This window comes from Brassica napus, chromosome A5 (genome assembly GCF_020379485.1).
Source record: "Brassica napus cultivar Da-Ae chromosome A5, Da-Ae, whole genome shotgun sequence".
NCBI classification, from domain to species: Eukaryota; Viridiplantae; Streptophyta; class Magnoliopsida; order Brassicales; family Brassicaceae; genus Brassica; species Brassica napus.
In genome coordinates, this window is record NC_063438.1 from 5,799,281 (window position 1) to 5,823,574 (window position 24,294).

General features: G+C 36.9%; 3 protein-coding genes across 3 annotated transcripts; 2 read left to right on the forward strand and 1 right to left on the reverse strand.

Annotated features, from left to right (window-relative positions):
- The first annotated feature begins 7,437 nt into the window (after positions 1 to 7,437).
- LOC111215580 (protein trichome birefringence-like 37) lies at positions 7,438 to 10,384 on the forward strand. Its single transcript, XM_022719256.2, has 5 exons — positions 7,438 to 7,873; positions 8,007 to 8,178; positions 9,331 to 9,512; positions 9,638 to 9,796; positions 9,881 to 10,384. The coding sequence occupies exons 1-5, from the start codon at positions 7,530 to 7,532 to the stop codon at positions 10,167 to 10,169; spliced, it is 1,146 nt and encodes a 381-aa protein (XP_022574977.1). The 5' UTR covers positions 7,438 to 7,529; the 3' UTR covers positions 10,170 to 10,384.
- Positions 10,385 to 17,589: 7,205 nt separating this feature from the next.
- Positions 17,590 to 20,508, forward strand: LOC106451203 (protein trichome birefringence-like 37). Its single transcript, XM_013893090.3, has 5 exons — positions 17,590 to 17,995; positions 18,077 to 18,248; positions 19,454 to 19,635; positions 19,749 to 19,907; positions 20,005 to 20,508. The coding sequence occupies exons 1-5, from the start codon at positions 17,649 to 17,651 to the stop codon at positions 20,291 to 20,293; spliced, it is 1,149 nt and encodes a 382-aa protein (XP_013748544.2). The 5' UTR covers positions 17,590 to 17,648; the 3' UTR covers positions 20,294 to 20,508.
- Positions 20,509 to 20,814: 306 nt separating this feature from the next.
- Positions 20,815 to 23,333, reverse strand: LOC106454748 (peroxidase 19). Its single transcript, XM_013896857.3, has 3 exons — positions 22,681 to 23,333; positions 22,052 to 22,252; positions 20,815 to 21,572 (listed from the first exon to the last, which is right to left on the reverse strand). The coding sequence occupies exons 1-3, from the start codon at positions 22,945 to 22,947 to the stop codon at positions 20,994 to 20,996; spliced, it is 1,047 nt and encodes a 348-aa protein (XP_013752311.2). The 5' UTR covers positions 22,948 to 23,333; the 3' UTR covers positions 20,815 to 20,993.
- Between the last annotated feature and the right edge of the window lie 961 nt (positions 23,334 to 24,294).

Below are 24,294 nucleotides of genomic sequence, written 5' to 3' on the forward strand. Positions count from 1 at the left end.
AGAATCAAAACCAGCTATGAAGATAAACGCGCTACCTCCCTCTGTCAAAACAACAATGCTCACAGCAACGAACTATGCTGTCTGGTCTTTAAGAATGAAGGTTCTATTTAGGTTTCATGAGGTATGGGAAACCATTGATCCAGGATCAAAGGACCAAAAGAAGAATGACCTAGCTACGATTCTCTTGTTTCAAGGAATTCCAGAGAACTTAATCCTACAAGTTGGTGAGCAAGACTCTCCTAAAGGTATGTGGGAAGCATTGAAAGCAATGAATATTGGAGCTGATCGAGTAATAGAAGCACGCCTGCACACACTGATGATTGAGTTCGATCATCTGAGAATGAAAGATACTGATTCGATAGATACGTTCTCAGAAAAATTATCAGAGTTTGCAGGAACAGCTGCATCACTCGGCCATACGATAGAAGAAGCAAAACTAGTAAAGAAATTTCTATCGTGTCTGCCAAGCAAATTTCTTCAGCTCTCAGCAACACTAGAACAAGTTCTTGACCTAAACAACACAAGGTACGAAGATGTGGTAGGTCGCCTCAAAGCGTTTGAGGAGCGCTTGCGTGGAGAAGAAAGAATGTGAGGAGAGAAACTTGAAGATAATGGCAAGCTCCTCTACTCCGATCATGGAACCAAAGGCAGAGGACGAGGTTCCAACAGGGGTCGTGGGAACAGAGGAAGGGGGCGTGGAAGTAACAACAGCGGTGATAAAAGCAAGGAGAAGAGAGATTACTCTCAGATTGAATGCTTCAATTGTCACAAAAAAGGACACTTTGCCTCCGTATGTCCAGAAAAGAAAGAGGACCAAGAACTCAACAATACAGAGACTGAGACGTCAGATAAAGCTCTGTACATGCATGAGGTTGTATTCTTAAACGAAGGGAAGGTAATACCGAAGAAGCTTGAAGCAGACAATAAAGAAAAAGGGATGTGGTATCTAGACAATGGAGCTAGTAATCACATGACAGGGGAGAGATCTTTCTTTACTGAACTTAACGAAAACGTAAAAGGGAAAGTCAAGTTTGGAGACGGATCGTATGTTGATATCAACGGGAGAGGCTCTATTCTCTTTGAAGCAAAGACAGGAGAACAACAACTATTAAAGGATATCTACTACATACCTGAGCTCAAAAGTAATATATTGAGCTTAGGAAAAGCCACGGAGCAAGGCTGCGACGTGAGGATGAGGGACAACTATCTCACTTTACGGGATCCTAGTGGACGTCTACTGGTCAAAGTCTTAAGGTCACCTAGTAGACTCTACAAAATCTCGTTGCAGGTTGGGAAACCAACATGCTTACTCACACGGTTAAGGGAAGAACCATGGAGATGGCACGCAAGACTTGGTCACATAAGTTTCAAGACGATCAAGACAATGGCAACAAAGGAGATGGTTTACGGTTTACCTGAGATCACAGAAGAAAAGAAGATATGTGACTTTTGTCTAGTCGGCAAGCAAACCCGATATCCCTTCCCCTCATCCATGACATATAGATCATCTAATGCATTGGAACTATTGCATGCTGATCTATGTGGTCCGCTAAGTCCGGCAACATTATCTCAAAACAGGTACATATTCGTCATTATTGATGATTGTACGAGATACATGTGGTCTATCTTACTCAAAGACAAAAGTGAAGCGTTTGAGAGATTCAAGATATTCAAGGCTCTTGTAGAAAAGGAAGTTAACAAGAAGATAGTAACTCTCCGTACGGATAGAGGAGGGGAGTTTACATCAAACGAATTTCGAGATTTCTGCAACGTCAATGGTATTAAGAGACACTTGACAGCTCCGTATACTCCGCAACAGAACGGAGTTGTCGAAAGAAGAAACCGAACTCTAATGGAGATGACGCGAAGCATGTTAAAAGCCATGAAAGTACCTAATTACATGTGGGGAGAAGCTGTAAGGCACGCAACATATTTGATAAACTGTGTTCCTACTCGTGCATTGAAGGACCAAACTCCATACGAAAGTCTAAGAGGAAGAAAACCGAGTATTGGACACATACGTGTGTTTGGTTGTATTGCACATACTAAGGTGGATTCTGTTCTTACGAAGAAACTAGATGACAGGTCGGTGACTTTGGTTCACTTGGGCATTGAACCTGGTTCAAAAGCCTATCGTCTATACAACCCAAGTACAAGAAGGGCAGTTGTAAGTCAAGATGTCATATTCAATGAAGAAGCATGCTGGAACTGGAAGAAAGAGCATGAGCAAGAAGAGACAGAAACCGGAAACTTTAGCATGACTTGGGGTGCAAGTCTTGATGATGGTAATGGTTCTTATACTGTTGAAGCTCAACAAGATGTTGCCGAAGACGAAGAACAATATCAAGATGATAATGCGGAAACAGAGGAAACAGAACCAAGCATTGAGACGGGTCCAAGAAGATCATCTCGACAAGTGAATACACCTAAGTACTTGGAAGATTATGTATTGATTGCCGAGATTGAAGGTGCTAAGCTACTACTATCTATCGATGATGAGCCCTCGACATATCAAGAAGCAAAGAGATATGCTCGTTGGATAAAAGCATGTAAGGAGGAGATAGAGTCAATCAACAAAAACAATACATGCACTCTGGTCAGTAAGCCGCATGGAGTAAAGATCATTGGTCTAAAATGGATCTTTAAGGTAAAGAAGAATGCAGATGGTACTATCATCAAATTTAAAGCAAGACTTGTCGCAAAAGGATATGTGCAAGAACTAGGCATAGACTATGAAGAAGTCTTCGCACCAGTGGCAAGGATCGAGACGATAAGACTACTTATTAGTTTAGCCTCTGCTCAGGGTTGGGACATTCACCATCTAGATGTGAAAACAGCATTCTTACATGGTGAACTAAATGAAGAAGTCTATGTGTCTCAACCGGAAGGGTTTGAAAAGAAGGGAGAAGAACACAAAGTTTTCAAACTATCCAAAGCTCTATATGGGTTGAGACAAGCGCCTCGTGCTTGGAACACAAAGCTGGATCAAATCCTAAAAGGCCTCGGTCTTTCAAGATGCTCAAAGGAGTGCTCTGTTTACCGTAAGCAAGAAGGTAAACTAGTACTCATTGTTGCGACGTATGTTGATGATTTGTTCGTAACAGGGAACTCTACTTCTGCTGTTAAAGAGTTCAAAGAAGCAATGGCTAAGAAGTTTGAGATGTCTGATCTCGGATTACTTACATACTATCTCGGCATCGAAGTTAAGCAAGGATCGAATGGTATAACCATAAGCCAAGAAGCATATGCAAAACGTGTCTTAGAAGAAGCAGGTATGGACAGTTGTAATCTAACTCATATTCCGATGGAGTTTGGGTTACAAATGTCGAAGTCTTTGGAAGAAGCAGAAATCGACTCCACTCAGTATCGGAGAAGAATAGGATGCTTAAGGTACCTGATGCATACAAGACCAGACATGGCATTCTCAGTTGGAATTCTAAGCAGGTATATGCCATCACCTCGAGAATCACATGGGAACGCATTGAAGCAGGTCTTAAGGTATCTAAAAGGAACTCTAAACTATGGATTGGAGTATAAGCGTGAAAGAAAGCAGAAACTAAGTGGATACAGTGATAGTAGTCACAACACAGACCCGGATGATGGAAAGAGCACAACAGGGTACATATTTTGTATTGGAGAAACGCCTATCAGCTGGTGCTCTCAGAAACAGGAAGTAGTAGCTTTGTCATCATGTGAGGCAGAATACATGGCAGCTACAGAAGCTACGAAACAAGCAATTTGGCTGCAAGAACTTATGAGTGAGATAACCGAAAGTGAAGAAAAGAAGACAGTGATAAGGGTTGATAACAAATCGGCCATTGCATTGGCTAAGAACCCTATGTTTCACCGAAGAAGTAAGCACATTCATAAGCGGTTTCATTTTATTAGGGAGTGCGTGGAACGAGGACTGATAGACGTGGAGCATGTGGCCGGGACGAAGCAGAAAGCAGATATCCTAACTAAAGCTTTAGCCAAGATCAAGTTCAAGGAGATGAGAGACTTGATTCAAGTTCAAGAAAATGGCTTGAAGCTTAGAAGGGAGAATGTTGGATAAGCTTCAAGAGAAAGCTTAGGAAACAAGTTATTCATAAAAAGAAAAGATGAATAACAAAACCTATTAAATTTAAGATTAAGATAAAGATAAGATAAGATTCCTAGATCATGATGTAATAGGACAAGTTAAGGGTTTTCTATTACCTATATATAGAGATCAAATTGTAAAATGATCTCACAAGAAAAGAAGAAGAAAGTTAAGAAAGATTAATAAGACAAAGCAAGAGTTTTATTAAGTTTGTGTTGATATGATCATATCAAGTTCAGATTCTGTGACTTTAGAGAATACATATATCTTGCTATCACAGATTTATACAGCCAAAAACTATTCAACACCGACATTTCTGACTTTTTCATATTTCTATTATTTCACTTTCTCACTAAATTTATATATCTTGTGATATTTCATATTTTATATAGATGTAAATTAACTGATTGCAATAGAGATCGTTTTCATGGATTCTTCCTTACAGAATCTTGAGCATGTTACTTAGAAATGAATTTTGTGAGTTGAGTCAAACTTTGGAAGTCACTTCTCAAATTATATAGAGGAGATATCATTTTTTTTTAGAGGAGATATCATACATGATATAAATTCAACCCAACTGGATAAGATATGCTTTTCTTCTTTTTTTCTTATAAAGGAGTTATCATATGTGATTTACTGGATGATCATACAGTAATTAACAAAAGTATAGGGAATTACAGAAGTTTAAAGCATACACTTAGAACAGGTACACGTTTGATTATGATGAATTTAAAACCAAATATATGGTTCGTTGATCTTCTTATTGTGCAATAATCGACACATCATTGTCTTTTTTACTCTTCAAGTGTTTGTTACCTTGCGCAGACTTGTTTACTCGTATGCAATCGATTCACTGAGAAGAATTTGAGTTAGAACAATCTACGCTTTATAATTTTTTCATCAACATTAATTGTTTTTTTTGTGCACCAACATTAATTGTTTTACAACAAAAAGGTTTTAGTTTTCCTGTTTCTGAGCTAATAAATATATTCAATTATCCTCTCTTTTACATGCAGGATAGTTACAGAAACACAACCTTTTTTTATTCAAAAAATCCGTCAGAATATTGAATTTTGTCTAAATAACATGCATATATTATATTTATTCCCGAAAAAAGCATGCATATATACACCATGGCCATCACACTTTTCTTTTCGATCAAGACAATTATATATATATATATATATATCAAAATTTAATTCTATTTTGGTCATTTTTGTTTTCTTGCTTTTAGTCGTCTTGGTTCACGCTCGAATCATCTATACTGTGACTAATGTCAAGATTAAAAGAAACGTGACATAATTTTCTTCCCTTGCATGTATGTGAGTACTCTTGTGAAAATCACTCATTATTTTAAAAACACGAATCAATAAAACAGAATCAACTAGAAAAAAGTAGCCAAGGCTTGTCTATATATAGTGCTGTCCATGTCTTATGCGAAATGTTTTTTCATCAAAATGATACAACTTTTTGTTTTGTTAAAGGGTTTCAAAATGATACAACTTGGCGATAGGAATAATGAACAGATGGCGTAGAAGCATGTAAGAATTGATGGGAAATGATTTAAGATTTCCCCCCGTGACAAGCTAAGCAATAGAATGTCCCACTAATATCCTTTGATTCATTCACAGGAGCCCCACGAAAAACACCAAAAACGAAAATGTGGATTGTGGATGGCTTCAGCACAACTCTTTTGCTTTTGATGGTTTTTACTTACCATAATTAGGTGTTTCAAAAAAAAAGTGTTTCAAAAAAAAAATACTTACCAGAATTAATGTGAATTCAACGGTGTGGCAAAGATCACTGGTAGGCGACCTGATGCAGCGCATAACGACTTTAAAAGTTACAGGTCACATAAACTGCATATTCCTAAGAAGGTAATATAACTTCTTGCATCTTTACTTGAACTCTTGTGAAGTGTATCAGAAGCTTCTGATACACTTTGATATCTTTTTGCATCGTTTACTTTAAATCCTATTTTGAGTCAAGAATTGATGGTGAGATATCAAAGAATGAATATTTTGGAGACATTTTATGGACTTTATAGGTATTTCTAGATTTTGGAGATACATATAGTGACATAAAATCATCCGCACAGCTAGTTACGTGTGGAATGAGATATTCTGTCACTGAATTATGTTACTGTCTATTGTATTTTTTTGTAGTGTTCCGACCAAAGTATACTAGTGAAAACATTTCTGAACTTTTGTCAAAATTTTAAATTTAGGTACATTTTAGTGAAAAAAAAACAATGTCGACAAAATCCTCTTTCGTCAATAGTAAACAAATCGAGAGTATAAAACCTAATCTTTTCGTTATTTTACAATTGATATTGTTTATCTAGTTTTTGTGATTTGTGTCAGCCGTAATTTTTTTTTGTGCATATAAAATTTTAAAAATAATTAAAATGAATTATAATACATTAATTCTTCAACAACAACGATGATACACTTAAGAAATCAATAATTGTAATTTTACAATCAATAAAAACTGTATTGTTACAAAATGTTAAAATCATTTAATAAACAAATATTGGTATAGAAAATTCATTCCGTGCATGTACAATGATTATCATCTAGTACAAAAAAAATTCTAAGGAGCGCAATAGACTAATAATTGAGATATAGAAGATATTCCAAACACATTTATAATAATATACTGACTAAATATGATAATAAACTTTTAAAAATACTTAATTGACAGCTATAGAAACATAAATACTTGTTGAGAAATTTTGATAAACCAGTTCTAACGACCGCAGTCGGCTAATAGTTGAATCCAAGATTAGCGTGGGGTTATTGGTAAAATTAATTGTTATTGGTTTGCATTTTTTGAATTTATTTACTATCTTTTCTTATTTTAAAATTTTAAATATCACTGATAAATAATTATTATATTTTTTGGTTTCCTCATAATTTTTTTTCCTTATACTATACAGATTCTTTTGATTAATATATCAGATCATCATAAGAAAAATATCGTCCTTACAAACAAACATATCTTATTATTTTAGACAATATTTGGAAAAAGAATATTGGAGAATCGTAAATATATATTATTATCTTTTAACAAAAATAAATAAAAGAAAGTAAGTAAGTCAATACAAATCAGTCACAGTCAATGATAATCCATGGAAACATTAGATGAGAATATATCCCATATTTGTTAAGTTCGGTATACTTTACACAAATTCCTCTACCAACAACCCTTTAGTGATCATTTGTAAACCAATTGACAGCTTAACAATTTGTGGCTTTCCTAATGAATTGATATATATTTTATTTTTAAAAAAAAATCGAACCTATACAATGCCAATAGTATCTCCACCCAAGAATCTGTTCACACTCCTCGCTACTGTACTTACGTATAAGTATATAAACGTGTATATACAAACTCAATTCCATCACAAAGCCTCTTCAAAAAATAACCCACATCTTTTGTTTCAAAGATGGGTTGCAAACGCATCTCTCTTTTCCTTCTTCCACTTCTCACACTCACAATCTTGTCCGTGGCCGACAAGGCCTTGGCTTCCGACAAGAAACGGCAAGTGAGCCACCGCAACATAACGGCCTTGGCTGCCGCCGGAGGAGGAAAAGCGACGTTGAAAGGAAGAAAGCAAACGTCTGGTTGTAACTTGTTTCAAGGGAAATGGGTTTTCGATGCTTCTTCCCCATTGTACGATTCGTCCACGTGCCCTTTCATCAACGGCGAGTTTGACTGTCTCAAGTTCGGCCGGCCAGACAAAAAGTTCCTCAACTACTCTTGGCAACCTGATTCATGCACCATCCCAAGGTATGAAACATCAAAGTATATGTTAAGGCGATACTTTGGACATATTTTGGCCGTTTTTCCACATGCGTACATGCATACAATTAGCATAATGATGATGATAAAGATAGGTTATGTATGTGAATTATAAATGAAGGTTCGATGGAGAAGCGTTTCTGAATCAATGGAGAGGGAAACGAGTGATGTTCGTTGGTGACTCACTGAGTGAAAACATGTGGGAATCGTTGGGATGTATGATCCATGCGTCGGTACCAGGCATCACGACCACGTTTCTCAGACGTACCCCACTCTCCTCTCTCACTTTCCAGGTCTCTCTCTACTCTTCTTTTTTCTGTATTATAATTTTTAAAAATGTGTCTTTGGACAGAAACAAAATCTAATAATTCTTCATCACGAGGAGGACTTGTCAATTTTATTGAATCGTGTTGGTCACGGGCTAATATATTATACTATATTTCCATTTTTATAAGAATTGTGAAATTTTGCTTTTGGTTTTAAATTTTTTCTTTGTGCAAACGCTTGACATCCAAGGTATTATGATTTTATCTGCCTTACTGCCTAGTTGATCGTACACATACATAATTTAAAACTATGAATCAATGAAAAAGAAGGTAAGAGAAAACGTATAGATTTTACTAACAAACAATTGATTTTCTTTTCCGTAAAGAGATGTTTCTTTCAAAAATATATTGAGTTTGGTCTTATATGGTTTATGCTTCAATATATTTACTTATCTCAGTGAAAACATATATATACTCCAAAATATTAATATTTGTGGGCTTATCTAAAAATTACAACTTATCTACTTCTTTGTACGAAATTGTAACTAATTCTATATTTTATCATTCACAACTTTTTTTTTTAATTTTCAATTCTGATACAGTTACAACTTCTTTAATTAATTTGACTATTCATCATGAACATTGAAAACTAAGTATATATTAACCACAAACCTATGTGAGGTTAAATCCTTAATTTATTAGAAACATTAACAGCCTTTTTTTTAAAACAATAACATCCGATATGAAAAAAATACGTAATCCAAATATTTACTCCACCGTACATTATTTTTGCCTTTGTTTCTAGTGTTGACTTAGGGTTTTGGGAATTTCTCTCTTCTATTGTTTTAAACAAATTTAGAACATAAAATATATACATAACAATTGACCAAAAAAATTATATATATACATAACAGTATATATAAACTGGAAAAGAACAAAAAGAAAGAGAACATAGCAGGGAGGGAAAGGAAGTAGGAGACCTGACAGCTAATGACCACTTCCATTTGTTTTCTTCAACTTATATTTTTAAATATGGGAAAACATGTTACATATTAAAAAGTTGGACCCGGAGAAATGTGTGCATTCTATACATACTGTGTAGAAACAATTGAATATATTTTCATGTATAGTAAAAAGTATTAGAATTTCTCAATCTTTTTTCTAAACGATTAAAAACAGGAATATGGAGTTACGTTATACATATACCGAACACCATACCTAGTGGATATCTCGAAAGAAAAGGTAGGACGTGTGCTTAACCTTGGAACCATCGAAAGGGGTGCTGAAGTTTGGAAAGACGTGGACATTCTTGTGTTCAATTCTTGGCACTGGTGGGTTCACAAAGGAGTAGAATCTCAAGGGTTCGTACCATATATCCTCCTACACTCATGTATAATATATGGTCTAATTTGAGATTGTCTTAAGACGTGGTCCAACCAAATCATCTTCTCTTCTTCTATTGTTGTTTTTGTTGTTGTTATATCAGGTGGGATTTTATAAGAAATGGGTCTTCACTGATAAGAGACATGAACCGTCTTGATGCTTTCAACTTAGGACTCACCACTTGGGCGCAATGGGTTGATCAAAACGTTAATAATTCGCAAACCCGAGTTTTCTTCCAAGGCATTTCTCCTACTCACTACGTGTAAGTTCATTATACATACATTTGGTATGAAAATTTCTGTTCTAGGTGAAATCTATTGACTTGTTTATTTGGAATATTTAATAGAGGAAAGGAATGGAATGAGCCGAAGAAGACTTGCAACGGGCAGATGCAACCGTTGACCGGGTCAACATACCCGGGTGGTCCACTTCCTGCATCAAGCATTGTGTCACGAGTGTTGCGCTCCATGAAGACACCCGTCTACCTACTCGACATCACAACTCTGTCTCAGCTAAGAAAAGATGCGCATCCATCTACTTATGGAGAAAATGGAAGAACCGATTGCAGCCACTGGTGCCTTCCTGGCTTGCCGGATACTTGGAACCAGCTTCTCTATGCAGCTCTTTCGATGTGAAGAACTTGACTCAACATGGTATATAACATTCTTGGAGTCCAAAGGAAATAAAGGGAACGACTTACATTTACTTGGAAGGTTTACAAACAGGATGTCGATAAATTAAAGTTGCAAAGCGTTTTTTATTATTTTCATTTGGCGGGGGTGAAACTATAATCTACTAATCTTGTGATTGTTTCAAGAAATAAAATTATCTAAAGTAGCACATTATATCATTGCTGGATTATTATGTATATCACAGTAAACATATACGGTTTGTTGTTTCCTGTTAAATTAGATTGGATTACTAAAGGGATAACTACGAAGAAGTTTCCTATTCCTATTATAACTTAGATTCATCCTTATCAGGATCTTGTACTAGTTAACTTAGGATATTGTACTTTGTATATATACTCATCATATGGAATGAATAAACTCAAGCTTTCACATAATATTTCATGGTATCAGAGCTATAAGATTCTTTGACCTAAATTTCTCAAACACATATACGTTCTACTTCTACAATGGCTGATGATAATTCATCTTCATCGATCAATACTGATACAACTTCGGTGACTCCACAAGCTATCAATGCTTCGTCACCTTACTATCTTCACCCCTCGGATAATCCAGGGGCTCTTATTACTTCTGTTACGCTTAATAGCGAGAATTATTCGGAGTGGTCAACAGAACTTCGTAACTCGCTTCAAGCCAAACGAAAAACTGGTTTCATTGACGGAACTATACCAAAACCCGACTCTGAACCAGATCTCTCTCGCTGGCTGACTACTAATGCTATGATTGTTGGATGGATTCGAACGTCAATTGATGCGAAAGTTCGTTCAACTGTTACCTTTGTCCCGGATGCTCACAAGCTTTGGGAAACACTGTGTTTACGTTTTTCAGTCAAGAACAGAACCCGGGTTCATCAACTTCAAGATGCAATCACAAACTGCAAGCAAGATGGACAACCTGTTCTTGAGTACTATGGTCGACTAACGAAGCTATGGGAGGAGTTACAAAATCTTAAAACAACTCGCCCGTGTACCTGCGATGCAGCATCTGAGATAGAAAAGGAACGAGAAGATTCACGTGTCCATAAATTTCTCTTTGGCTTGGATGATGCACGTTTTGCTTCAATTCGTTCTCGCATTACTGATGAAGAACCTTTGCCAGATATCAACACTGTCTATTCTCGTGTGATACGAGAAGAACAGAATATGATCTCCACCAAAGCAAAGGAACAACGATCTGATGTTCTAGGATTTTCTGCAAAAACAGAACCAACAAAAGATTCTTCTTCTTCTACTACTGATACTTCATCTTATCGTTCTCGTGATCCTAACCGCTCGTGCACTCATTGTGGACGTACAGGACACGAAAAATCAGAGTGTTTTCTACTACACGGCTTTCCGGATTGGTATCAAGAACAATATCACCGCTCAAACAGCAACTTGTCTGGTCAATCTTCGCAAAACTCCCGCGGAGGAAGAGGAGGTCGTTCTGGTGGGAACAGGGGACGTGGTCGTGGTCGAGCTTCACATGCCACGACTTCCATCAACAATGAACAGATCGCCTCATTAATCACACTTCTTCAGAACCAGCAATCCAATCTTTCTTCGGAACGTCTGTCGGGTAAAACATATATTACTGATGCTATTATTGATACAGGAGCGTCTCACCATATGACGGGAGACATATCACTTCTTCATGACGTATCTGATATACACCCCTCATCAGTAACATTCCCGAACGGAAAAGCTTCGCAAGCAACAAAACAGGGTACCTTGCGGTTAAGCAAGGACTACTCTTTACACAACGTTCTATACGTGCCAGAATTCTACTGCACTTTGATATCAGTTTCTAAATTATTAAAGCAAACTGGATGCATAGCAATCTTTACTGATACATTGTGTGTTTTACAGGACCGTTTTTCGAGGACTCTGATTGGAGCAGGTGAAGAACGTGAGGAGGTTTACTACTTTACGGGGGTCAAAGTCGCACGGGTTCAAGCAGCATCAACGTCGAAATCATCTTCAACGGTTCTGTGGCATCGTCGTCTTGGACACCCTTCCTACAAAGTTCTATCTACTCTACCGGTTTTTGATAGTTTTAAAATAGATCCTAGTGATTTTAGTCAGTGTGACATTTGTTTTCGTGCTAAACAAACACGAAAGGTTTTTCCTGATAGTTCTAATAAAGCAGAGGCACCGTTTTCTCTTATACATTGTGATGTCTGGGGTCCCTATCGAACACCCTCTTCTTCTGGTGCAAATTATTTTCTAACCATTGTCGATGATCACTCGAGAGCAGTTTGGACTTATTTAATGTTGGAAAAGTCGGAGGTTTCTAATCTACTTCAGAACTTCTGTGCTATGGCCGCAAAACAATATGGTCATGATGTCAAGATAGTACGCACGGACAACGGTTCTGAGTTTATGGTTCTTAAGTCATTCTTCCAGAAGAATGGGATTCAGCATCAGACGTCTTGCGTTGATACGCCACAGCAGAATGGCCGTGTTGAACGTAAGCATCGACATATTCTTAATATTGCACGTGCTTGTCTCTTTCAAGGTCGTCTTCCAGTTGAGTTTTGGGGTGAAAGTATTATGACTGCGGCTCACATTATTAATCGAACACCATCACCTCTCTTGGATGGCAAGACACCGTATGAAGTACTCCATGGCAAGCCGCCGGCGTATGATCTACTACGAGTCTTTGGATGTCTTTGTTTTGCTCACCGTCGCGGTCGAGATAAAGATAAGTTTGGTGATCGCAGTCGCAAGTGTCTCTTTGTGGGCTACCCTTTTGGCACTAAGGGATGGAGACTGTTTGATATAGATCGGAATGAATTCTTTGTTAGCAGAGATGTGATCTTCTTTGAAGATAAATTCCCTGGTATTGACGATACACCTCATGTTTCTCCACCAGTTTTGCAAGTGAATGAACCTGGGGATGAGTGGCTCGACCCGATTCTTGACTCCAGGGGGAGTACTCAGTCTCCACCTTCGGATCCTGTCCCACATACCGATTCTGTTCCGCCTACTGCAAATACTGAAACTTCTACAAATCCACTGCCACCTCCAGATATGGTTTCTCCGGCTGAAACATCACTACCGTCGGTATCTCTGCCTCCGATTCCAATAAATGTTTCACCAGTGGCCCCTACTTCTTCAGATACTGAACAACAAGATGTTCCTTCTCCAGGGTTACTGGAAGTTCTTGGTCGAGGACAGAGAACTAAGAAGCCTTCTATTCTACTCAAGAATTATATTACCCATGCAGCTACGACTACGACCCCCCCTCACGATCTCTCACTCTCTGATTCTAGTTCTCCGATAGCGGTTCCAGGTAAGACACTGTATCCTATTGCTAACTACTTATCTGTCTCTGCATTTACTAAACAGCACCAGGCTTTTCTGGTTACTATCACAACCGAGGCTGTTCCTCGTAATTACTCTGAGGCAGTAAGAGACCCACGGTTTAATGGAGCGATGAAGTCTGAGATTGCGGCTTTGGAATCACAACATACGTGGGATGTCACTACACTTCCGCCAGGCAAGAAAACAATCGGGTGTCAATGGATATACTCCAACAAATACAACTCTGATGGCACAGTCGAACGTCCTAAGGCACGTCTTGTGGCCCGAGGAAATCGACAAAAGGCTGGTATTGATTACAAAGATACATTCGCACCGGTTGCAAAGATGAATACAGTTCGTTTTCTACTTGCTGTCTCGGCAGCTCAACGCTGGGAAATCCATCAGATGGATGTTCACAACGCTTTCTTACATGGAGACCTTGAAGAGGAAATATATATGCAGCTACCTCAAGGTTTTAAAACCGACAAGCCTAATCAGGTGTGCCGCCTCAGGAAATCTCTCTATGGTTTAAAACAAGCTCCTCGGTGTTGGTTTGCAAAATTGAGTAAATCTCTACTTCACTTTGGATTCACACAAAGTCGTGAAGACTACTCTCTGTTCTCCTATGTCAATCACGACAGGAATGTGTGTCTCCATATCTTGGTGTATGTTGACGACTTTATTATAGCTGGGAATGATATCTCCGTCATACAGAGGTTTAAGAATTATCTACATAAGTGCTTCAAGATGAAGGACTTAGGAAAACTTAAATACTTTATTGGCTTGGAAGTTGCACGAGGGCCAGAGGGGATCTTTGTTTCTCAACGGAAGTACACACTGGATATAGTCACAGAATGTGGTCTTCTTGGCGCCAAGCCTTCTCCTACACCTACAGAACTTAATACTAAACTGGTCCCGGCCGATAAAACCAACTCACACACGCTTCTGACGGACCCAAAGCCCTATCGTCGCTTGGTTGGACGTCTCATATATCTTACTTTTACTCGCCCAGATTTGAGCTACATTATACATATCTTATCTCAGTTTATGCAGAAGCCCTTAGAGGCACATTGGTCTGCAGCACTTCGGGTAGTACGCTATCTTAAAGGAACTCCAGATCAAGGGATTATGCTCAAAGCTACGTGCAATATGCATATCTCAGCCTACTGTGATGCGGACTGGTCTTCTTGTCCAACTACTCGCCGCTCCTTGAGCGCTTACGTCGTTTTTCTCGGTGATTCACTTATCTCGTGGCGTACTAAGAAGCAGCCCACAGTCTCGCGTTCCTCGGCGGAGTCAGAATACAGAGCTATGGCAGATACTACTTGTGAGTTAAAATGGTTGAAGAAACTAACTCTTATGCTCGGCTTCACTCATGATCAACCGATTACTCTTCACTGTGACAGTAAATCCGCTATACATATTGCTACTAATCCAGTGTTTCATGAGCGCACCAAGCATGTAGAAAATGATTGTCACACAACCCGGGATGCCGTCAAAGCCAAGTTTCTGCGTCTTGAGCATATTTCTACTAAAGAACAGCCAGCTGATCTTCTCACTAAAGCTCTCCCTACACCTACATTTCAATATCTGTTGTTCAAGTTAGGCATTCGTGATACCTCATTGCCAACTTGAGGGGGAGTAAAGGGATAACTACGAAGAAGTTTCCTATTCCTATTATAACTTAGATTCATCCTTATCAGGATCTTGTACTAGTTAACTTAGGATATTGTACTTTGTATATATACTCATCATATGGAATGAATAAACTCAAGCTTTCACATAATATTTCAATTACCTCGGTAACAACAATTAACAGATTTAAAACTCGAATCACCGCTTATATAGTGGTTCAACACAAATCTTGACTTTTGGGATCTTGTGACTTGGGTATGGTTCGACCCAGTATTGGCAGGTTTGGTCCTATTATATACAAGGGATCAGGCTATTTTAAGTGTGTGAACTTCGCATATAAAACATTTCTGAAATTGTAATATCACCAACATGAATTATCTAAATCACTTTGAGATGGTTAGTGATATTAGCATTGGTTGACATGGTTTTAGTAAAATAAATGCAAACGAAGTGACGAGTTATTTCCAGATAGTTGACTTTCTCATAGATCTTCTAGCAGACAAGGTGTTCGACGAATTCCTATGAGAGCTCCTTAGAACTTGCTGATAATCTCTACCATGAAACTGAGGCAAATCCTCGGTTCTGTTTCTAGACTCGCTACAGAAAAGCTCTCTTCCTCTTCTCGTTGCCCGTCTAGACAGATTTTCACCGCTTCGCAACGAAATGCCGGAGGCAACCACTCAGAAGCTTTACCTGGGAAGCACATCGAATGGGCTTCGCTTGGTTCAGTCAGAAACTCGAGATTCGCATCTGGGTTCTCACCGTTGGATTCGATCATGGATTTGGATAGAGCCAAGACAATTTTCACTATATATATATATATATATATATCAAAATTTAATTATATTTTGGTCATTTTTGTTTTCTTGCTTTTAGTCGTCTTGGTTCACGCTCGAATCATCTATACTGTGTCTAATGTCAAGATTAAAAGAAACGTGACATAATTTTCTTCCCTTGCATGTATGTGAGTACTCTTGTGAAAATCACTCACTATTTTAAAAACACGAATCAATAAAACTGAATCAACTAGCCAAGGCTTATCTATATATAGTGCTGTCCATGTCTTATGCGAAATGTTTTTTTCATCAAAGTAATACAACCTTTTTTTTTGTTAAAGGGTTTCGAAATGATACAACTTTGCGATAGGAATAATGAACAGATGGCGTAGAAGCATCTAAGAATTGATGGAAAAAGATTTAAGATTCCCCCTGTGACAAGCTAAGCAATAGAATGTCCCACTATCTTTGATTCATTCACAGGAGCCCCACGAAAAACACCAAAAATGATAATGTGGATTGTGGATGGCTTCAACAAAACTCTTTTGCTTTTGATGGTTTTTACTTACCAGAATTAATGTGAATTGAACGGTGTGGCAATGATCGCTGGTAGTCGACCTGATGCATAGCATAACAACTTTAGACGTTACAGGTCACATAAGCTGCATATTCCCAAGAAGGTAATATAACTTTTTGCATCGTTTACTTTAACTCTTGTGAAGTGTATCAGAAGCTTCTGATACACTTTGATATCTTTTGCATCGTTTACTTACTTTAAATTCCATTTTGAGTCAAGAATTGATGGTGAGATATCAATATCGTCAACAGAATGAATATTTTGGAGACATTTTATGAACTTTATAGGTATTTCTAGATTTTGGAGATACATATAGTGACATAAAATTATCCGCACAGCTAACTTGTGGAATGAGATATTCTGTCACTGAATTACGTATTTTTGTACCGTTCCGACCAAAGTATACTAGTGAAAACATTCTGAACTTTTGTCAAAATTTTAAACTTAGGCACACTCTAGTGAAAAAAAAATCAATGTCGACAAAATGCCTTTTCGTCAAATAGTAAACAAATTGAAATCATAAAACTTAATCTCTTTTCATCATTTTACAATTAATAATGCGTACCTGATTTTTGTAAAAAAATAATTATTATATTAATTCTTTGGTTTCCTCATAAAAAATTTCTTTATACTATACAAATTCTTTTGACTAATATATCAAATCATCATAAGAAAAATATCCTCCTTACAAACAAACATATCTTACTATTTTAGACAATTTTGGAAATTTTTTTTGGAGAATCGTAAATATATATTATTATCATTTAACAAAAATAAATAAAAGAAAGTAAGTAAGTCAATACAAATCAGTCACAGTCAATAATAATCCATTAAAACATTAGATAAAAATATATCCCATATTTGTTAAGTTCGGTATACTTTACACAAATTCCTCTACCAACAACCCGTTAATGATCATTTGTAAATGAATTGACAGCCTAACAATGTGTGGCTTTCCTAAAGAATTGATATATTTTTTATTTTATTTAAAAAAAAAATTGAACCCATATAATGCCAACAGTATCTCCACCCAAGAATCTGTTCACACTCCTCACTACTGTACTTACGTATAAGTATATAAACATGTATATACAAACTCAATTCCATCACAAAGCCTCTTCAAAAATAACCCACATCTTTTGTTTCAAAGATGGGTTGCAAACGCATCTCTCTTTTCCTTCTTCCACTTCTCACACTCACAATCTTGTCCGGGGCCGACAAGGCCTTGGCTTCCGACAAGAAACCGCAAGTGAGCCACCGCAACATAACGGGGTTGGCTGCCGCCGGAGGAGGAAAAGCGACGTTGAAAGGAAGGAAGCAAAAGTCTGGTTGTAACTTGTTTCAAGGGAAATGGGTTTTCGATGCTTCGTCTTACCCATTGTACGATTCGTCCACGTGTCCTTTCATCGACGGCCAGTTTGACTGTCTCAAGTTCGGCCGGCCAGACAAAAAGTTCCTCAACTACTCTTGGCAACCTGATTCATGCACCATCCCAAGGTATGTAACATCAACATACATACAATTAGCATAATAATATTGATAATGATATGTTACGTATATATGTGATTGTAAATTAAGGTTTGATGGAGCAGCGTTTCTGAATCAATGGAGAGGGAAACGAGTGATGTTCGTGGGAGACTCACTGAGTGTAAACATGTGGGAATCGTTGGGATGTATGATCCATGCGTCAGTACCAGGCATCACGACCAAATTTCTCAGACGTACCCCACTCTCCTTTCTCACTTTCCAGGTCTCTCTCTACTCTTCTTTTTTCAGTATTATAATTTTTAAATGTGTATTTGGATACAAACAAAACCTAATAATTCATCATCACGAGGAGGACTTGTCAATTTCATTTGAATCGTGTTGATCACGGGCTAATATATTATACTATATTTCTATTTTTATAAGAATTGTGAAAATGTTCTTTTTTGGTTTAATTTTTTTTTGTGCAAACGCTTGACATCCAAGGTATTATGATTTTATCAGCCTTACTGCCTAGTTGATCATACACATACCTAATTTAAAACTATGAATCAATGAAAAAGGAGGTAAAAGAAAACGTATAGATTTTACTAACAAACAATTGATTTTCTTTTCTGCAAAGAGATTTTTCTTTAAGAAGTTGTGCATTTTGATGTAGACGCATGCGTCCACTATATATTTTTGGTCTATATGGTTTATGCTTCAATATACTATTACTTATCTCAGTGAAAACAAATATACACTACAAAATATTAATATGTGTGGGCTTATCTAAAATTATAACTTATCTTCTTCTTGTACAAAATTACAGCTAATTCTATCTTAAAATGATATTTTATATTCACAATTTTAAAAAAAAATTCAATTCTGATACAGTTGCGACTTCTTTAATTAGTTTGACTATTCAACATGAACATTGAAAACTAAGTATATTAACCACAAACCTATGTAAGGTTAAATCCTTAATTTTTTTTTGTCTGGTTAAATCCTTAATTTATTAGAAACATTTAAAGCCTTTCTTTAAAAGAAAACAATAACATCCGATACGGAAAAATACGTAATCCAAATATTTTTTCCACCGTATTCTGTTTGCCTTTGTTTCTAGTGTTGACTTAGGGTTTTGGGAATTTCTCTCTTCTAGTTGTTTTAAACAAATTTAGAACATAACAATGTATATTAACTGGAAAAGACAAAAAGAAGAGAACATTGCAGGAAGGGAAAGGAAGTAGGAGACCTGACACTCTGACAGCTAATGACAACTAATAAACCACTTCAATTTGTTTTCTTCAAGTTATATTTTTAAACATGGGAAAACATGTTACATATTAAAAAGTTGGACCCGGAAAAATGTGTGCATTTTAGTCTAATTGATTATCGTCTATATATTGTGTACAAAAAATTGAATATATTTTCATGTATAGTAAAAATTATTAGAATTTCTCAAACCTTTTTTTAAACGATTAAAAACAGGAATATGGAGTTACTTTATACCTATACCGAACGCCATACCTAGTGGATATCTCCAAAGAAAAGGTAGGGCGTGTGCTTAACCTTGGAACCATCGAAAATGGTGCTGATGTTTGGAAAGACGTGGACATTCTTGTGTTCAATTCTTGGCACTGGTGGGTTAACAAAGGAGTAAAATCTCAAAGGTTCGTACCATATATCCTACACTCATGTATAATACATGGTCTAATTTGAGATTGTCTTAAGACATGGTCCAACCAAATCATCTTCTCTTCTTCTATTGTTGTTGTTATAACAGGTGGGATTTTATAAGAAATGGGTCTTCACTGATAAGAGACATGAACCGTCTTGATGCTTTCAACTTAGGACTCACCACTTGGGCTCAATGGGTTGATCAAAATGTTAATACTTCGCAAACCCGAGTTTTCTTCCAAGGCATTTCTCCTACACATTACGTGTAAGTTCACTATACATAATATGTACATACATTTGTCGTATGAAAATTGGTGTTTTAAGTAAAATATATTGACTTGTTTATTGGGGAAAATTATTAGAGGAAAGGAGTGGAATGAGCCGATGAAGACTTGCAACGGGCAGATGCAACCGTTGACAGGGTCGACATACCCGGGTGGTTCACTTCCTGCAGCAAGCATTGTGTCACGAGTGTTGAGATCCATGAAGACACCCGTTTACCTACTCGACATCACAACTCTGTCTCAGCTAAGAAAAGATGCGCATCCATCTATTTATGGAGTAACTGGACGAACCGATTGCAGCCACTGGTGCCTTCCTGGCTTGCCGGATACTTGGAACCAGCTTCTCTATGCAGCTCTTTCGATGTGAAGAACTTGACTCAACATGGTATATTACATTCTTGGAGTCCAAAGGAAATAAAGGGAACGACTTACATTTACTTGGAAGGTTTACAAACAGGATGTCGATAAATTAAAGTTGCAAAGCGTTTTATATTATTTTCATTTGGCGGGGGTGAAACTATAATCTACTAATCTTGTGATTGTTTCAAGAAATAAAATTATCTAAAGTAGCACATTATATCATTGCTGGATTATTATGTATATCACAGTAAACATACACGGTTTGTTGTTTCCTGTTGAATTAGATTGGATTACCTCGGTAACAACAATTAACAGATTTAAAACTCGAATCACCGCTTATATAGTTGTTCAACACAAATCTTGACTTTTGGGATCTTGTGACTTGGGTATGGTTCGACCCAGTATTGGCAGGTTTGGTCCTATTATATACAAGGGATCAGGCTATTTTAAGTGTGTGAACTTCGCATATAAAACATTTCTGAAATTGTAATATCACCAACATGAATTATCTAAATCACTTTGTTCATAGATAACGTAACTGAATTATTCAATTAAAAAAAAACGTAACTGAATTACGGATTCTTTCGAAGTACCTTATATACTATGAACAAAACAGTCAAGAAACTTCTAAACAAAGAACAAAAGGCACATCAAGATCGAGACAAAATCCACACACAAAAGAACAAACTAAGGTAAATATAAAAGATCTATAAAAAGACACGACAATCTTTTCGTATCTCTCCATGTTTCCTCCCTCTCTTTACACCAATAGAACCCATCTTATCCATAGCGTCCCCAAACGCCTTGAGAAACTTCTGCTTATCTCTAGCCATCTCAAGTACAATGGGCTTCGTCCTCGGGTCAAGAAACAAGGCTTGGTCCGACCCGAGAAGGCCCATGTTACTTCCTAGACCTTTGTAATACCCATTGTCGAACGCAAACGGAGTTGTGGCGTCGAGGGGAAGGGCGGCGCGGGAGCTTCTGCCGGAGAAAGGGCAATACATACGGAGTTCCTTGAGTAATTTTGGGTTGATATTCGGGTCGGGTCGTTTGATGCCTTTGAAGTCGTAGAGACGACCAACGAAACTCTTGCAGTGTGCGAAGCCGATTGTGTGGGAGCCAGAAAGGACGACGAGATCCTCTACCGTTAGTCCTTTTGACGCGAAGAGATTGATGAGCTGATCGACCGTGGAGTTTGATCGGGGGATGTTGGGAGGGACGTTGGTTGCCGTTGATCTTTTGCCGTCCCACCTTCCTTTTTTCACTTGATAGTAAGGTCCACCTGCCTATTTGAAATCAAAACAACTAGTCAGGCATCCTAATATTTTAGGGTCATAGATAAATAGTAAGAATTTTATTAAATGTTTTCATACATTAGGGGCCTAATTAATATCTATATATGTGTTAATTATAAAAATTTAAGGGTCCAAAACCAATTTTTGGGTTTTAGTCAACTAATAGAAATTTATAAAAAAAATTATATTAGGAGCCTAATAACTACTACATATGTCAATTTTTAAAAATTTGGAGATCCAAAAACCACTGTTTATCTGACTATCGATAAATCCGGCTAGTGACACATACGTACCTTATGAATAAAAAATCAAAGTACCTAAGAAGTTAAACCAAAGGCAAAGCTATCTCCATGATGGTTTGGATTCACAATGTTCAAGATATGCTAGATAGCTGTGCAAGCCGGTTGGCTAAATTTTGAGCCGGTGTGACCTAAAATAAATTGAAAGTATGGGGTTGAAGTAGGGAGTACCAGGTGGATGAAATCTCGAGCAGCGATGGCGAGAATATCAGAGCAAGAGACGCGAGAAGGGCAATGAGACTCAACCAATGCCTTTGCCTTGATGATACTCTCAAATCCTTCTTCTCTTAATTCTTTATTCTCTTCTGCCTCTCTTTCGGCTAAATTCTTGCTTCCCTTCTTTGTTTCTATTAATATCGACCCATCACAACCCTTCAAAATTCCAAATACTAAGTTATGTTGAGCAAGCACCAACAATTTTATATACGTTTGCATGCATGTGATGTGTATCACTAAAAAAACAGCACGGACAGACCAATATACTTTTGAGGTTGTTACTAAAGTGTAACGAATATTGGCATCTTTTGCTAAAATGCGCTACATTAGATACACGACAAGTTCTTGTCAGGACCATTTCCCATAGTTTATGGGTTTTTATTATTTTTCAGATTGTATGTGTTTTTACTGTTTTCCTATAGGCGTTTTGACTTTCCAACTATTATTGAGGTATAATGAGATGATGCATTGAAATGTGACCATGCCGGTAAGTAACGTGAAAATGCGGGTCGTGGGTTCTAGTATTTTGCTACCGTACGTAATCAGGAGAATGCAAGATTCAATGTTTGGTAAGAATAGTTGACCTCAACGAAGCAGTCGTGGAAGAAGAGGCGAATAGTGGCAGGAGCTGAGACGGGTGCTTCTTTGAACCGCTGGGAAGTGACAGAGCCGACAAGACTTTCGAGCTGAGGGCATTTCTTGGAGTAGTAATCAATTGATAGCTTTCTGTGGCGGAGGCGCGGCTGTGTCTGGAGATGAGAGGTTGTAGATTTCGCTGGAGAAATTGGAATGGTGGATATGAGGAAGAGGAAACGGAATATTAAGGAGGAAGTAAGAGATAAGACATGCATGGTGGATTGGTCTTTGTGTTGGATACTGTGAGTCTGGACAAACTACTATATAGTTTACAGTTTCTGAAATGAGTTAAGAAAAAAAAATCCAGGCAGAGCTGAGAAAAATGACAAAAATTTGATTTATAATAAAACATAAATATTTTCGTGAGATAAAAAGAGAGTGGTAGTAGTTTATTAACGGTTTATTTTTTTTTATTCAAAAAGCTGTTGTCAAATTCAATAAACAAATATAATGCAATTTTATTTGGTGTTAATGTACTCTACATACTTTGCAAGCATGGACACGACCAAAAGTAAATATAACGGATTGATATCCAAAACAATCTTCACTTTAATCAAAACATTTTATAATAGATGAAACCAATCAATCATCTTGAATGCCACAATATTACAAACGCTACATTTTGAAACTGGATAAACTCCTCTTACCAAAAAATTATGTATATTATAAACCTTTTTTCAAGAAAAAAGATTATGTATATTACCCAAAGAAACGATATGATCTAATAGATCTTACTGAAAAGTCAATGCTGATTCTATCAGAACTATATCAGAAGTAATCCTATATATCATGGAACTATATATCGTTTTTACACATTTGTTTGTATTCTATCACATTTAACATACCAAATTACATACACTTATTAAAATATTTTTTTGCTAACAATTTATCAAGATAATTATGGTTCAATACATCGACACTTATTTGTAATCCTTTTAAAAAAAAAATTGTCTAACGCTCACAGGAACGCATCATCACGCATTCTACTCAAAAGAAATGTAAAGTTAATAAGCCATGATTGCTTCCTCATATCTGAGTTAGTATATGCAGAACTCCTGATACCATAATTCACGAATTTCCTATTCACGAATTTCCTACTGCCGCTAAAACTTAAATTTAATTTAGTATTCCAATCTAGTTTTGTCCGAAAGTCAGACCGGTATCCATATTAAACGTACTTCTATAATAATAAACTGACTTCTATAAATATTCAAACCTGAATTTACATTGAAAAGAATCTGAAATGTATTATTGGTTCATAATTGTTAAGAGACTGGACTCAAGATTGATAGATAGGGGGTCACATGAACATGTTAGAAGATTCCAAACACTCACGGGCGCGACGAAGCGAAACATTGTGGCAAAGATTCTGCTTTGAGTATTTGACTAAACAAAATTTGTGACTAGATCATATATTTGTTTTGTAGTTGATCCTATTCTATACATACAGATCTTAACTCTGAAAAAAACGCATAGAAAGTGTACTTTTATACTAGTTTTATAACATGACAATATTTTATATTTGGTAAACTCTTTCAGTCATTACAGTTTTGTTAACATTA